Raw genomic sequence first — 16,405 nt, 5'->3', positions numbered from 1 at the left:
GTGGTAAAAAAAAAAAAAAAAAAAAAAGACCTACCCCAAAAATAAGACCTAGTATGTTTTTCAGAGCCCAAAAAAATGTCAGTGTCTTATTTTCGCAGAAACACGGTAGATATTTGCCTTAACCAGCAGCTGAATAGGTGTACCTACACACAAAAAAAAAGTTGGCAGTGAGTGTATGTATTATTTATTCATATCACTTATCACGTTATTTAATACATACTGCCCTCCCAACTTTTTTAATTGCATACTTTAACTGATATTCTAGATAATTTATATTGTTTATATTGCTATACATTTAATGTATGATGAATTTATATGTTATCCTAATCCAAATATTTTGTGAACAATGCACTTAAGGTAAATGTAGTGCCCTAAAACACTATATAAAACCTTTTTTTTTGTGAAATTTAAAAGATGAGGCTACAACGAGTAAATAGATACCCAACATGCCCAGGTTAAAAATTTGTGTGCATCCGTAAAACTGCAACAGAATTCATTACCCCAAAAAGTCCATAAACAACGCTTTAAAAGCCCCTACAGGTCATCAATTTACAGATGTGCGTAAACATTGGCCCTAGAATTATTGCTCTTACCCTGGCACGTGCGGCGATACCCAACATGTGTAGCGCAATTGTCGTTTTCGTACGTAGGCGCACCCGATGCGTGTTTTAGTGACGATGTGCATGCTCGCGGGGGGACTTTTTAAAAAAATATTATTTTTACATTTAATTTATTTTTAGAACTGTTTTTTTTTACTTTATTTGCTATGCAGGTGATGGCATATTGGTGGTGACAGGCCCTCTTTAAGGTGATACTAGGGGTCTTTTGGATCCCCAGTATGACTTTTAATTAGGCTATTGTAGTGCAGATCACACTTTAATAGCTTATTGTTGGGCTTCAAGAGCCCAGCAATGACAGCTCAGGGACTGGAAGTGATGCAATATGCTTTGCTCCCGGTCCCATAGAAAGAGGAGGAGAGCGGTGAACGGAGAGCTTCCCACCAGAGATGCAGGTCCCGGGCCCGTAGGTGGGGCAGCGGAGCCCGGGAAACACGGCGGGGGTGTCGGGTGGCCACTTTACCGGATCGGAGTCCCGGGAGTCTGTTTAACCCCTTGAGGATTCATGACTGAATTATCCCGTCATGAATCGTGAAGGGGTTAAGGAAAACATATTGTATTTTGTTGAATCTAATGAGCACTCTGACTCAAACAAAAGCTGTTGCAACAACACGACTGTCTGAACCGTGCATTCTTTTATATGTAAATTAATATCAGGGAGGACTTTATGGACCAGCCTTTTCTGTAGAAAGTGTTAGAAAGACTGTTACACTTCTGAGAAGTCATGCTGCTTGTATGCTTTTCTGCAAATTATGCAAAATTGGCGCTGCACAAATTTGCAGCAACTGAACTAGTTGCAAGTAAAGGAGCAATCCAGTCGCTGCTTATTTTGTTGACTAATTGGCTTAAGTTCCTTGATAAATCTGCCATTCCATGGATACAAGCGATGATGTGATCTGCCTAATATATACATAGTACACTTGGGCACAGGACCTGTTTCACAACATTGGGGGGACCTCAATAAAGCCTTAACAGCACTTTTCTGGTGCTATAGACCTTAAAAAGGTGGTGCGCCAAATTCAAAAGGCCCTGTTGCCAGTTCCGGTAAGTTTACTGACACTTGCTACAGATTCAGCTCCGAGACTTTAAAAATCTGTCGCTATTGTTGGCAGTTTACAGGTTGTAAACTGGTGGTAATTAAGACCAACTCTGACCTGGCACACCAGTGCTCATAGTGGGGCATGTGTGTGTACTGGGAAGCTGTCCTGAATGTAACAGCTTCCTGTTCATTGGTTGCTAGGACAATGGGCCACAGGAGTCCAAGCAACCAATTATGCAATCCTGACTTATTCAGTTGTCAGCCGAGAGATTCCCCAGCCAGCAGCTGAATGTAAATAAAGGGGCCAGGGGTCCTAGCTAATCATAACCCAGATATGGCCATATTTGGGTAATGGTGTCAGCCAGAATTCCCCCCTTTGCATTTGTCTTGCATTGAGTGGGCGGAGCCTGATGAGGAATTCTAAAAACATCCAGTGACTGACAGTGGGCGGGGCTTGATGGGGAATGCAGACCGAGTTCCCCATAAAGTCCGTTCTGTTAATTGACAGCAGGGAGTGGCTGGGTGCTATAGCCAGCATGCTATGGCACCCATCTACTGCCAGCTGTTAATCAGCAGCAGGGTGGACCTCATGGGGAACTCCTCGGGTTCTCTGAATTCCCCATCAAGCTCCGCCCACTGTCAGCATCACTAGTTGTTAAGGACTCTGTCAGCTACAGCCAATAGTTTCCATAACAACTAGTGACACACACTGTCGGTGATGCTGACAGTGGCGGAGCTTGATGGGGAACAGACTTCACCCACTGGCATCACTGGATCTTAAGGACGCTATCAGCTGTAGCTCACGGCTCCTCCCCCCACAGTCTTCCTCCTCCATAAGATGGAGAAGGTTACACTTGCTCGGCGTTCTAACGTGGTAGAACGTTGAGCAAGTGGACCCTAACCGCTCACCTGCCATTCTGAACCTCCTAGACAGGACTACTAGTTGTAACCTTACCTGAAGGACGCATCTGCCAGCAATCAGCCAGCAGCACTTCCTAACCACAAGTACTGTCATCTGAAACTGTATTGCTACAACTTGTGCTGGATTACCTTAAAGGGACAGTGTATTATCGTTTAACATTACTTACTAACATGCCCTCATGGGTGTAACTACTTCCAGCATTACTTCCTTAACTCCAAGTACTCTACTCTGCCGCTAGTGCTGTCTCAGAAGGGGGGGGTAGTCTTGTATGACGAGTATAGCCCAAAACCTATGTTTTAACTGAAAAATTAACGGGCCGTCTTATACGCCCAGCCGCCTTATACGCTTGTAAATGCGCACTAATACATATCTAAACTTGAGAAGGAAGCTCTTATGTATTGCAGCTTATTAGCCCTTGGATGTAGTGGCTGTTTTTTTTCATTTTTCAAGCTAAAAACATTTTCCGCAATTACCCGTTGTCAAATGCAGTGTCCTTATCTTTATGTGAGCTGAACTGAAAGTGCAAATAATGTCATCATCCTATTTATTACAGTTATTTATGTAGCATGGACAATTTACATATATTGTACTTTCACATCAGTCCCTGCCCTCAAGCAGCTTACAGTCTAAGGTCCCTACCTCACATGCATACACACACATACTAATTTTTGCCGATTAACCTACCATGTGTTTGGCATGTGGGAGGAAACCAGTGTATCCATGCCCAGACAGGTACTGTTCTGGTTGGGATTTGAACCAAGGTTCCATCTTAAGTGACAACTATGACTCCCTACATAGATATAATGGAGCAAGTAAGTATAACCACCTCAGGACAGGAAGTTTGTTGCTCGCAGGGTTACCAGGTAAAAAAGAAAACAAATGCAGCCATCTCATCTAAGGATTAGCAAGCTACAATACATGTGATTTTTTTTGTTTGCTTTAGTAAATTTGTAACATTGGGTACGTTTTTGTTTTGCTCTAAATTTGGCACAATTGAGACACTTTTTTCTTTTAATTCTGAAAGTTTCCTGTATATTATTATGTATATGATTATGAAAATCTCTGTTGTTACTGACCACTAACACATTTTCTTTTATAGTCTGCAGCATCTCTTCTTGCAAATACATCACCTTTGACCCTCATGGCTTCACCATTATCTGTAACTAATCCCAACGTGGCAACAACCTCACTTAGCCCATTTGGCATGTTGGGTGGCCTGGTACCTGTTAATATGCCATTCCAGTTTCCTTTGGAGTTGCTTACCTTTGGGAGTGATACTGCTGGTGCAACAACATCTCCATGTTCTACCTCAGCGGCATTTCATCATAGTATCACTCAGAGTAAGGACATTAAAATTATCCTCCTTAAAATATTTTTGTTGTATTCATTGTTCATTTTAACCTCTGGCAAGTCTAACCATTGAATAGTCCACAACTTGTTTTAGTCCATTTTAATTGTTTCTACTTTAGTTAAGCTGGTATACACTGGCCATTTTTGCTAGTTCAGCCCCACCAGGCAGTGCCACAGTCAGTATACAATTGATGATTGGCTGCAGTCACTGTTCATCTGAGATTTGTTTTATGCAGGCTCTTTCGACAAAAATAAGTTAACTTTACAGTTGAAGATAATGTGTAGGGTACTTGTCAGCGGTATTGTAGATATGTTGTATATTTTATAGTCACCACCTGGTTGACCACCCCAGATGAGTGACTAGATGTTATGACAATATGCATTCATGTATTTTATTACGAAAAAGGTGTATATGTAACAAGTAATTGTCCTATTTTGTATGAATAAAATTTGCACTTTTTAATGACGTATTGTACCTTAAATAAGCATATCATTGAAGCACCTCAAAAGTCCCACATGAAGACCTTTTACTCCAACCTGTTCACCATTCCCAAATTCAAAGTGGGCATCTGCCCCAGCTTGGATCTCAAAACCCTGAATGCTCCATTCGAGCTCAGAAATTCCTCATGAAACCCCCACTAGGTCTATCATCGTCTCCCTTCACCATGGAGAAATTCTGGTTTCTTTGTACACCAAGGATGCACACCTATGTGTAATTATTATTCTTAACCTCCCTGGCGGTCTGAATATTTATTTATTTTTTCCTTTTTTGTTCTATGTTTTTTTTAGAGGTGCACCAAAATGGAAATTTCAAAAACGAAACCGAAATAAAAAAAATTGTCAGACCAAAACCAAAAATGTTTTTTATTTTAATTTTTTTAATATTTTATTTTAATTTTTTTATATTTGTTTTATACAATTAATAATACAAATTTATTTGTATTTATTAATTATTTTTTTATTAAATATTTGTATGTTTTACTTTTTCTTTTACTTTGCTTCTGGGAAATATTAGGGGTCTAAGCAGATCCCCGATATCTCCCTTTTAAAATAGAAAAAGAGATTGAGGACACAAAGTCCTCTATCTCTTTTTCTGTATCCCCTTTTATCAATGAACAGGAATCCTCTGAGTGTTCCTGTTCATTCATAACATGAGAACATTGTGTGTTTACTATAACTACAACTATGAATGAACAGGAGGTGATGTAGATCACTTCCCATTCATTCATAACACGGGTCTGCAAAAAATTTCGAGAGCTGTTTTGGTTATTCCACGTAATCTTTATGTTTTTTGGTGCGCTGAATCTGAAAATGACCTCCATTTTGTCATAGGACATCACGTTTCCTGACAATTTAGGTAACTATGTTAAATAAGGCAATACCTCAAAATAAATAGAAATAGACATAAAATTAAAGTTTTATTACAATATTTTCATGAAAATCCTTTTTTGAACTGAAATGAGCTCACCTACACACACTAAACTCGATTCTTCTTCCTTGTGAGGCTCCTCTTGCTGCATTTACGCTTGTGAGTAGCATTAGGAATGTCTCTCTGAAGCATCCAACAGTAGTCTGCCATCATTGTAATGCTCCATTTTCCCTGGTATCTCCTTTCCATCTCTTTAATGTCTTGGTGGAATCGTTCACCTTGTTCCTCACTCAGAGCTCCCAAATTTTCAGGAAAGTAGTCAAGGTGGGACTGGAGGAAATGCACTTTCAAACTCATCAGGCAACCTAAAGCTTGAAATGCTTTCAGCATTCTTCCGACAATCTTTTTGTAGCGAGGATCTTTGTTATTGCCTAAAAATTTCTGTACGCAATCCACCCTTCTTTTTGAGGATCCGTCATGGTATTGACAAACTCTTGATCAACTATAAGCCTTCTAATGTCTGGTCCGACGAACACACCTTCCTTCAATTTTGCCTCCGACACATGGAAACTTGATGACCAAGTATTTGAAGCATTCTCCATCTCTTGGAAGTGATTTTACGAATTGCTTAATCAATCCCAATTTTATGTGGAGAGGTGGTAGAAGAACTTTATGGGAAGGTACCAAAGTTTCTCAGAGTACATTTTTTTCACCGACTGTTAGCACCCTCGGCTGCCAACTCTTCTTGGTCCAGTGATTTTGTCTGTCTCTACTGTCCCATAGACACAGAAAACAAGGGTATTTGGTACAGTTTTTACAGACCTCTCATCTTTTTAAGTGGGAGAACTTGCACAATTGGTGGCTGACTAAATACTTTTTTGCCCCACTGTATACCCTGCTTGTTGCCCGAGCAACATGCACAAGACCTTCAAGTCCCCACACACTTGCCAACCTTGGTCTTCATATTTAAGTTTACAAAGAACCAATTCCAAGTTCTCGTAGGTTTCCTTCAAGTGTACGGAATGACCTACAGGTATGGAAGCGAAAAAAGCGTTGTGGAGTAAAACTGCTTTGAGACTTCTTTTTGAAGAATCTATAAAAAGACGCCATTGCTCTGAATCATATTGGATTTTAAATTGACCCATCAGACCTACGACATCGATGCAATAAACCAACTTGTTATCCTGGGCGGAGTAAGGAACAAACTCCTTTTCACGATGTCTGAACCATGAAGATGACACTCCTGGCAACAATAAAATCCTGCTTTTCAGCCTTGATCCGAGTAACTCAGCGGCATCTTTGGGAAGATTCAAGTCTCTTACCAAATCATTCATCTCCTCCTGAGAAAACAATTTTGGTCTTGTATCATCTTCAAAGTCAGAACTTGATTCGTCATCTGGTTCAGGTATGACTTCACCTTCATCGGAGCTAGGTATCTCTTCCAAGGTAGCAGGGGGCTTGGGTACTGGTATATCTGTGCCATGGGGGATGGGACGAATTGCTGAGTGAAGATTGGGGTATGAAATGGAATGCTTCCATTTGGAATTAAACCCTTTCACATGGCATGAACAAAAGTTACAGTCATCACTATGGTTCTTTTGCTCTCGCCATTCCATAGGAATCCCATAACGGAAAGATTTTTTCTTACCCTTGAACCAATTTCGGAGGTCCTCAACACACCATTTGCACACTTTGAGGGCCCAAACTTTATCTTGATCTCCAATTTTTTGTCCAAAGTATGCGAAGTATACTTTTTTCACAAAGTCTGTAATATTCTGCTGTTTCAACACTGTATATTGACCACAGATGAAACAGAAACTGCCTGGCGAATTAATACACTTTCGCCGAGCCATAACATAACGGTTGAAGAATGACGAGCTAACACGAATTGCGATGAAAAAGTGTGAATACCCTAGAGCCAAGAACCTGATGATGATTCGTGCACAAGTGTGGCATGCAGGAGAGAGCAGCTCCGTGTCTGTACACGAGACGTCACAGTGCTGGCCACGCCCCCTGCACTGACCGGTGCTGCTGCTATCTGCCCTGTGTCTCCCTCCCACTGGATTCTTCAGGAAAGATTAACCCCTTCTACCATTAGAAGAACAGACTTAAAACTTGCTTAGCTTATGTATATATTGCTGACCATCAGATTTACAGTGCTATTTTTTTTTTACATAACTCGGACAAACCCTTTAAGGTTTTTTTGGCATTTTATATCTTAAATGCACTTATGTGAATTAATTAATAGTAATTTGGACAAAATGATATATTTAAAGACAATTTTGCATGTTGTGGCAAATCATGATGAACAGCTTTTTAGTCGCAGACCTGTGTGAGGATATAGTAAACATACCATGTTGTCAATTATCTACAAACACTCAGCGATCACTGATCACGGAGTGTTTGTACTCGCTCTCCTCTCAGACACGCTGTCACATAAGAGGCTGCGTGAACAGTGCAGGGAGGAAAGCTCAGCCTCTTGTGACAGCGAGGGCTGTCTCCGCCCACACACCGCTCTGCCGGACTGTGATAGGAGGCTGAGCGGTGTGGGAGGAGAGACGCCGGCCACTCACAGCGCTCGGCCCGCTGTCACACTTTCTCTCCTCCCCGCTGGGAAACAGAGCAGTGGGGAGTAAAGATAGCAGGGATGCGCCAATGTATCGGCAGGAAAATTGCCCTTTCCCCATTTAGCCAAAAGTGCAATTTTCGGTCGATATGTTTCGGCGGCCAATGTATCCCTACTGCCAAGAACCCTTTGTGATTTTACATAGGGACAAGGTGGTTTTGAGGCCCAGGATTTCTTTATTACCCAAGATAGTTTCTTCCTTTCACCTGAGCCAGGACACGGTTCTCCTGTTCATCTGTCCAGCTCCAGTTCAATAAAATGTCACAATTTTCTTCCATGGTCCAGATCTGGCCTACATATGTTTAGGGCTGTAGATTCTGTCTCTCAGCCACTGCTTCATTTAAGAAGACGGATTCCCCTGTTTTTTTGTTTTGTTTTTTTGTAATCCAGCAATGGATACTCTAATTTCTCGTTCCACCTCTAGGTGGCTCAGGCAGGCCATCATCCAAGCTTATCTCAAGTATCAAGTTCCAAAGTTCCACCCTTTTCCTGTCAAAGTGCACTTGTGAAGATCTGTGAGTGCTTTTTTGACTTTTTAGCATCAATCAACTGTTTCCCAGGTCATCTGTTCAAACAGTCTCTAAGTGCTACCAAGTGGATGTTGCAGCCTCATCTGATGACAGCTTCAGGCTTATTGTCCTTCAGATGGCTCTTTGAGCTGCCGGCAATCCCCAGTTCTTTGTTTTTTTCTTGAACCTTTTGGTGTTGGATTTCTGTGTTGCCAACCCATCAGTTGGACGGCTATTGCATGTCTGTGTTTATGATCACGCTCTCGTTACTGCTTCGCTGCAAAACTGAGGCATACTGATAGTGGGAGGGGTTATCCTTGGCTGGCCTACAGCTTGCTTGCAATTGTCCAAACCTCCTGTAGGCGGTAGTATTACCCGATGCGGAGTACAAAATTCCTATTTTTCTCCGTTTGCAAGGATTGTCCTTGTCTCTTTTACAGCACCCTTAAAGTTAACTAATGTCCACTTCCTTTACTATATCAACCACATATGTATTTATGCATGATCATAGCATATAGGGTGCTATGATCACACCAAAAATCGCAAGGAAATCGCAATTCAATGGAGGGTTCCTTCTGATCCATTGCGTTGCAATCCGTTTTTTAACTGATGCCAACAAAAAATTAATAGGTGTGAATGGGGCTAGTTCATACCAGATCGATTACGTTACGTTGTGCTGAAAAAAAAGTAGTGCATGTTCTACTTTATTTTCAACACAACGTAACGCAACGGAGCGGTATAAACTAGCCCCATTCACACGTGTTCATTTTTCGGTGCCCTTCCGCTAGCATTAATTGAAAAACAGATTGCGACACTGTGGATTGAATTGGCTCTTAATCAACTTTTCTTAAGGATGAGTACTTAAAATTTTGTTAATCTTTCCTCATAGTTTATATCCTACTTGCCCCTTTTGTAGTTGTCCTTCTCTGCATTCTTTCCAGTCCCACAACGTTTTTTTTTTTTCCTGACTTGGTGCCTAAACGGAACTGCATATTCAAGATGAGGTCTTACGAATACTTTAAGGCCATGTTATTTCTCTCATAAGTCTATTGTTTGTTTTTTGTTTTTTTTAAAAGGTATCATGCTTGTTTTAGAAGCTGCAGAGTGTTACTACATGCTGCTGTGTCTAGTCGACCAGGATACTCAGGTTCACATCCATAATTCAGTTACCCAGATTTACTGCCCCTAGATTATATGATGCATATGTGTTTTTACATAATAATAATTTTGAGGTGTTTGGGTATACTTGCAATATCGTATATGGATTCACGATCGTGACATACACTTTTTTTCATATATATAGGTGTGGTGATATAATAAGAAAATGGGCTTGTTAAAAAAAAGTCCAGCATTAGCATATAACTGATCTGCTATTAAAGCAATATATAAGTCATAAAAAACATTGCGAGTAATAACTTTTTCCTATGTGGTTTTTATAAATGGCACTCTTATAGAGTATGTTATTGCAAAGTAACAGTTTACTTTCTCCTTCTTTTTTAATTAGATTTACTCAAAGGGTTACAAACAACTGCTACGCACACGACAACAATTTCTCACTCCAGCTTGCCAGCTCATTTGCAACAAGCTTTCTCAGGTAATAAGCACATTTATCTTGTACTCCTATTATATATTTTTAAAAGCGTTTTCTTCATTGAAGTTCATAATGATTTAGTACTAAAGATACACATATATATATATCCTATACATTATTAAAGCTAAGTCACACTTTCACATGGGGAATTCCAGGGCATTCTGCGTTAAGTCCACTGAGATCCCATGCCTACCACACCCATTGGTTTTTTTTTCTATATTCTGCCCCCAACACACGTATCTTACTACTGGCATGAATAGTGTGTAGTAAGATGGCCCCTACAGTATACATCGCTATTCTTCCTATATCCTGTATTAAATAAACAAAAGAAGACTGAAGGTTTCTAGCTTTACACTGTCAGTGAGTATACTTCCATATTTCTGTCATTTCTACACTGTTTTTACTTTCTCCTCCTAGTTTTTCTTTGGAGAAGGACACCAAATTCCACCTTGTGTTGTACCCCCTTACACTCTCCTTAGCAGTGTTACATTCTACACTTATTCACAACACAGACTGCATACAGTCGCATAATGCAGAGACCGAACACAAGCTTAACCAGTTGCCGTCCGCCCGTAGTAGAAAAACGGACGGACGGCACTGTCGCATTGGCGGGTTGCCGTCGCCAGACGGCATTTTTTTTCTGCTCGCGCGCGCCCCCTAGCGGGCACGCACGGGCAGAAAAGACCCGTCCAATGCGAACACCCGGTACCGGGTGTATTTTTCCTTAATATAGTAAAAAAATAAAAACCCCAGTGGTGAATAAATACCACCAAAAGAAAGCTCTATCTGTCCCCAAAAAAGGGTATAAAATTCATTTCAGTACAGCGCTGCATGACGGAATAAATGTCAGTCAAAGTACCGCAGCGCTGAATACTGAAAAATGGCCTGGATGGGAAGGGGGTTTAACACCGCGGATGTCAACTGGTTAATCAGATCAGGCACCAGAACAGAGCAATTCTAGCTGAGTAAGTTCAGATCCATAGCAGAGATTTTTTGTCCCTAAGCTGTATCTGAAGAACATAGAGGAGGCAGCACAGTGGTTAGCGCTCATGCAGCACTGAGGTCCTTGGTTAGAATTCATGGGACCTCTATCTGCATAGAGTTTGCATGTTCTTCCTGTGCTTGCGTGGTTTCCTCCAGGTACTCTTGTTTTCGTCCCATGCTTCAAAGACATGCAGGTAGGTTAATTGGCTCCTCTCTAAATTGGCCCTAACATGTTTTTATTTAAGATCGGGACCTTAGATTGTAAGCTCCTTGAGGGCACAGGTACTGATGTGAATGACTAGTATGTAAAGCACTGCATAAATTGACAGACCTGTAATAAATTAAATACCTCTGTCTCTGTAAATATAACCTGTCAAACTATCAAAGTTTGTAGTATTCTCAAATTTTTTCCATACCTTTCCCCCCATGTTTTGAAAACCTTGTCTGTACATTGTGTCTTAGTATTCTCTCCTCACCACCTCTCCTAAACATTGGAAAAACTGTCATACCCTTTGCACTCCTGTCTCGCACTCATATACCCTCTGCACACCTTCCTTGCACATACTGCCTACAGTAATATCATCCACACTCCTTTAACCCTTTCTCTGCCAAAGACGTACGGCATACGGAGGTACAAAAGTGCTTCTGGCTGGCCAGCTCAGTATGCCGTACGGACCTGGCATTTACAGTTCTACTATAAGCTCATGGTCGCTTTAGCGACCATGAGCTTATAGTAGAACTGTTCCCCGGACTGTCCCCTTCAAATTAATAGCTGTCATCAGCGGCTAGAGGCTCCTCCCCATTCATAAACTAATGATAGTAAGATATTTTTACTATCATTAGTTTGTGAATGAATGAGAAGCCTCTGTACTGAGTGTTTCCCATTCATTGAGTGCTGGGGCTGCAAAAAAAGAAATTGAGGACTCTATGTCCTCAATTTCTATTTCAAAAGGGAAATGTCAGGGGTCTATTTAGACCCCATATATTTTACTGCAGCCCCCCCAACAGTAAAAAAAATAAAAATGTTAAAAAAAATGTGTACAAGAAAAACTAATTTAAAAAAGCACAACCCCTCCCTCCCCCACATAACATACACATATTGAGGTGTACGCCATGCACATGCGCTGCAGTGCGTTGTTAGAACGCATCGCAGTGCATTATTTTTTTTATTTTTCTTTAAAAAGAAAACATTCAATTAACTGGCAGCGCATGGCAAAGCTTTGTGACGCATTGCCATTTCAGTGTGTAATGGCAGTCCAGCATCCCCTGGTTACAAGGTAACCTGGAATGCTGAACTGTCATTACACACTGAGAACCCCGGCGGGTTTTAACAATTGAATTGTGTATTTTTATCGGTTTAATATTAATTTGAGAAACATTTGCACAATTATCGCAGGGCCTACAAATTTAGTATCACCATCTTTTTATTCTACCGGGCCTGCGCTTACAGAAAATATATGGTTTGGGGGGTCTTTTACAAACGCTAGCAACCCAGCAGTTGAAAATCAAATCAATAGGAAAAAATTGCAAAAATGGCTTGGCCAGCTCATTTGAAATATGTTCCGGAGGGCTTGGCAGCGAAAGGGTTAATTCACATACTGCCAGCAGTCATATCCTCGGGACTCTTCCTTTGCACATACTACCCACTCTTATACCCAACCCACTCCTTCCCTGCACATATGTCACACGGTCATACCCTCCAAACTCTTATCCTAACCTACTGTCTGCCAAGATGCTTATTTCGTAATGTTTCTAGTATCGCCAACATTGTAATGCCCCCAAACGAAGAAAAAAATTGGCAACAGAACGAAAAGGCGGGTGCCTAATAGTGCCTGCACATAATTTTAAACATTCTAGTATTCACAGAAGCCCTAAATCCTCCTCAGATGTGCAAACGCCAACATTTTGGAACACCGTTGAAACCTACCCACCTCCTTTCTCCTCTCCTCCTGTACCTTCTTATTGGCCAGTGAGGACACTATTGGTGATGTACTTGCAGGTGTCAGTAGTTGCAAATTCTAGCTTCCCTGGTTCTTGAGAAGATGTTTAAAAGAGAGTGCAAGCACTCCTTGCAGTGCCTGTTTTGTAGCTCAAAGCCACTTTGGGTTTTTATTTTTTATATCACTGTCAGCTATGCATTAAGGAAACTGCCAAGAAGTGAAGATTATATTTTGGGTTGGATTTTCTATTCGATCCCTAATATATCCGCTACAGTCGACCAAAGCAGATTGACAGAAAGTCCCTGTTCTGCTGTTTACCTGGCCACAACACAAAATGCTTTCAGGATGACACTCTTCAAAGGAGATCTGGGAATGGAGGTTCCGTGATCTTCTCCTGCTTGGCCACCTTAAGCTGTTTCCTAATTGAACATCACAGGGATTTAAATCTTTTAACCACTGGGTTATGTAGCTACCTTTAGGTGACTGGACACTGGCAAATCAATCAAAGCTGCAGGACAGCCCAACATAACCCCTCCCTCTCAAAGCAAAGGTTTTTGCTAGTGTCTTTAGGTGATGGACAACTCTGAGAGAAGTACCCTCTTTAAACTAAACTATTTGTCTTTGAAAATTTTCAGCAAAATTCTTCTGGCAAGTTTTCCTAATGCTTCTGTAAGCCACTCTACCACCTCCAGCAGCTATCTGGACAGGGGCGTATCTGCCGCGAGGCAAACAAGGCATTTGCCTTGAGCGGCACTTTCCAGAGAGCGGCCGCCCCCAAACCAGTGATACGGAACCTCACCTGCTAGGCTGAGCGCAGACCACACAGATAAGGAAGCCCATCAGCAATAAGTGTATGGCACACCGAGGACCCTGACACCGCCTCCTTCTTCAATTATAAACTGTCCTGTCCCCCTCCTCCATCCCCCCTGCACACGGAGCCCAGCCAGGAGAAGTCAGCGGCAGCAGCAGCTGTACCTAAGTGCCTGCACAAAGAGCCTGCAACCTGGGCAGCTATAAACTTCGGGTCCCGTGTGTGGACACTGACATCTGCAGACTGCAGTGATCCTTTTCTTATGGGCGATCTGCCTGTCTCTGGGGTAGACCTGCCATTTCAGCTTTGACTGAATGCTTGGTAGAGAGCACAAAGGAGCCGATCTGCAAGGATTTGTGCAAGGCTGGTAGGTGGTTTAGATCATAAATCCACCAATGAGCTCAACCTCCTCTCTCTGATGCTGGCAGAAGTGATACAGCGCGCAACTGTTACTGTTTAAACAGGCGCTCGCTGTATCCAGCTAATAGGTTGGAAACAGCATGCGCACTGTATCCAGCGTCTGACAGGTTACGCATAATGTCCTAAACCGGAAGGGGCGGGGCAAACTTAGATTGGGGGCGCCCGAGTTTAGTCTTGCCTAGGGCAGCACAAAACCTAAATACACCACTGTATCTGGATAGTTTTTCTCCTTGGCAGAGCCTTGGTGGGCCATACCTGGACCATGTCAGATGAAAGATGCAGGGCTGCCTTGTAATGTTCTTACATTAACCCGGGGGTCGGCACCCTGCTGGATGCTTTGTGCTGCATGTGTGGTTAGTCACAGGGTGCTTTTCAGGTTCAGGGCTGTAGTCCATTTTCGAAGCCCTGACCCTGAAAACCCTCCTAAGTGAGTATGGGCATTTGGAGAGTGAAAATTTGATGGCGTGTTTTTGCTGAATGCTGGACTAAAAAGCCTCATCCATCCCCCAAAGGTGCCTCAGTCCCCTTTAGGGTTAAATCTGCGACTCCAGTGTGACTTCTGTGTTGCACTTTTAGGGGTACTTTAGCTTCAGAAAATGTAATTAAATGCACAGTGCTGCTGTTATGTACCTGGGGCACCTTTGCTGCTTACAGTGTCTTGACACAGATCACTTTCAATTCTCAGATTCGCAGATCAATTCTCGCATCTGACTGTGAGTTTTGTTTCTTCTTCTAAGCACAAGGCTCTGCCTTATGTATCGTCATTTCCAGAGCCATGGTTGTTTCTTTGCCTAACCCTGTCTCTGAAGACTCATCTCTTAGAAGTAAGTATGTTGTGTGCTGTGCAGATTGTCTGGATTCCCTTTTTTTTTTTTTGTTTTCTCTGAAGGTGCTGATGTAATGTGTGTTGCTGGACCAGCATCAGGAATTTTTAGGATCCGTTTGCCGTTTCCCCTTTCTGGGCTGGGGTTAGTACTTTCTATGGGTTGGTGTGGCGTTTTCATGTGTGTATGCTCTCCACCCTCTTTTCTTCCCATTCAGATACTGAGACAAAACTCTCCTTTGTTCTGTGTGAACAGCACAGGTTGGCCTAGACCCCTTACATTTCCCTTTTGAAATAGAAATTGAGGACACAGAGTCCTCAATCTTTTCCTGCAACCTCTGTTCTAAATTAATGGAAAGCACTCAGTGCACTGGACTAAAAAGCACTCACATTCATTCAGAAACTGGTGATAGTAAAATATTTATTATCATCCAGTTATGAATGGGTAGAAGCCTCTGTAGTGAGTGCTTCTCCCCATTCAAAAACTCATGTATGAACAGGAAGTGATGTAAAGTACTTCCTGTTCATTCATAACTGGGGAAACTTAGTACTATGTGTCCCCAGTTGTTTACAAACATTGAAGTGGTCAGCTAAAGCAACCATGAGCTTATAGTAGAAGGGAGAAAGCCACCGGCGTAAGGCTTACTGAGCTGGCCAGCTGGAAACAGTTGTGTTCCGCCATAAGCCTTACGTCAGTGGCAGGGAAAGGGTTTAAGGATTGAAAGCACCTGAACAGGCCTTTACTCCCCCTGCAATTATTTTTTTTGTCCTTTTTCCCTTTGTGGAGGACTTTGTTATAAAACAAAAAGTGGACTGCTCGATCTGCAAAGGAACCATTCTTGTTGAGGATGCTCATTTATCTTTTAACTGCCACCATTGCAACTACTAGGTACATGCAGCCAATATCAGCCATGAGTTTGTTTAAATTTTTTCTCCAGGTTGCTGGTTTTATAGTGGAAGATTTCCCTCCTGGGAGCTCTGGACACTAAAACTTCCATCAGGATAGAGAGTGATAGGAGGAGAGCGAACTCCAGTGTGCATTGTAAACCTGGTAGCACTTAGTTCTGAGCCTTTTGGTTTCAGAGCTGTCGAACTTTGGTGGCTCTGGCCGGGAAAACAGCAGATGGAGTGCAATTTCTGCCCAATCTGATTAGGCAGAGTAATGGGGAGTCATTAGAAGTCTAATAGACCCCTGATGTCTCCTTAAAGAGAGCCCGTCACCTGCCCTGGGCCTTCACTTAAGATGCTTTGCAGACCCATTGTGATAGCAATACAATTAAGTAAAAAGTAAACATTGATTAGCTGCAAAGGCTTTTAAATCATCATGCATGTAATTTTGAGGCATGAGATATATTTTTTTATAATGTACCAAAAAATTATGGTTATGTATGCGCCAAACCTTTT

At 41.9% G+C, this 16,405-nt stretch overlaps 1 protein-coding gene across 1 annotated transcript in view; it reads left to right on the top strand.

Annotated features, from left to right (window-relative positions):
• Positions 1-16,405, top strand: part of UBN2 (ubinuclein 2) — a 199,070-nt gene that overhangs the window by 178,883 nt on the left and 3,782 nt on the right. The window contains exons 15-16 of the mRNA XM_018571668.1: positions 3,678-3,918; positions 9,937-10,026. Of these exons, the coding sequence (XP_018427170.1) occupies positions 3,678-3,918; positions 9,937-10,026 (331 nt within the window). The remainder of the gene's footprint in view (positions 1-3,677; positions 3,919-9,936; positions 10,027-16,405) is intronic.

Source organism: Nanorana parkeri, unplaced genomic scaffold, assembly GCF_000935625.1.
Source record: "Nanorana parkeri isolate BGI_ZX_2015 unplaced genomic scaffold, ASM93562v1 scaffold1801, whole genome shotgun sequence".
Taxonomy (NCBI): domain Eukaryota; kingdom Metazoa; phylum Chordata; class Amphibia; order Anura; family Dicroglossidae; genus Nanorana; species Nanorana parkeri.
This window is presented reverse-complemented; position numbering and strand designations above follow the sequence as displayed.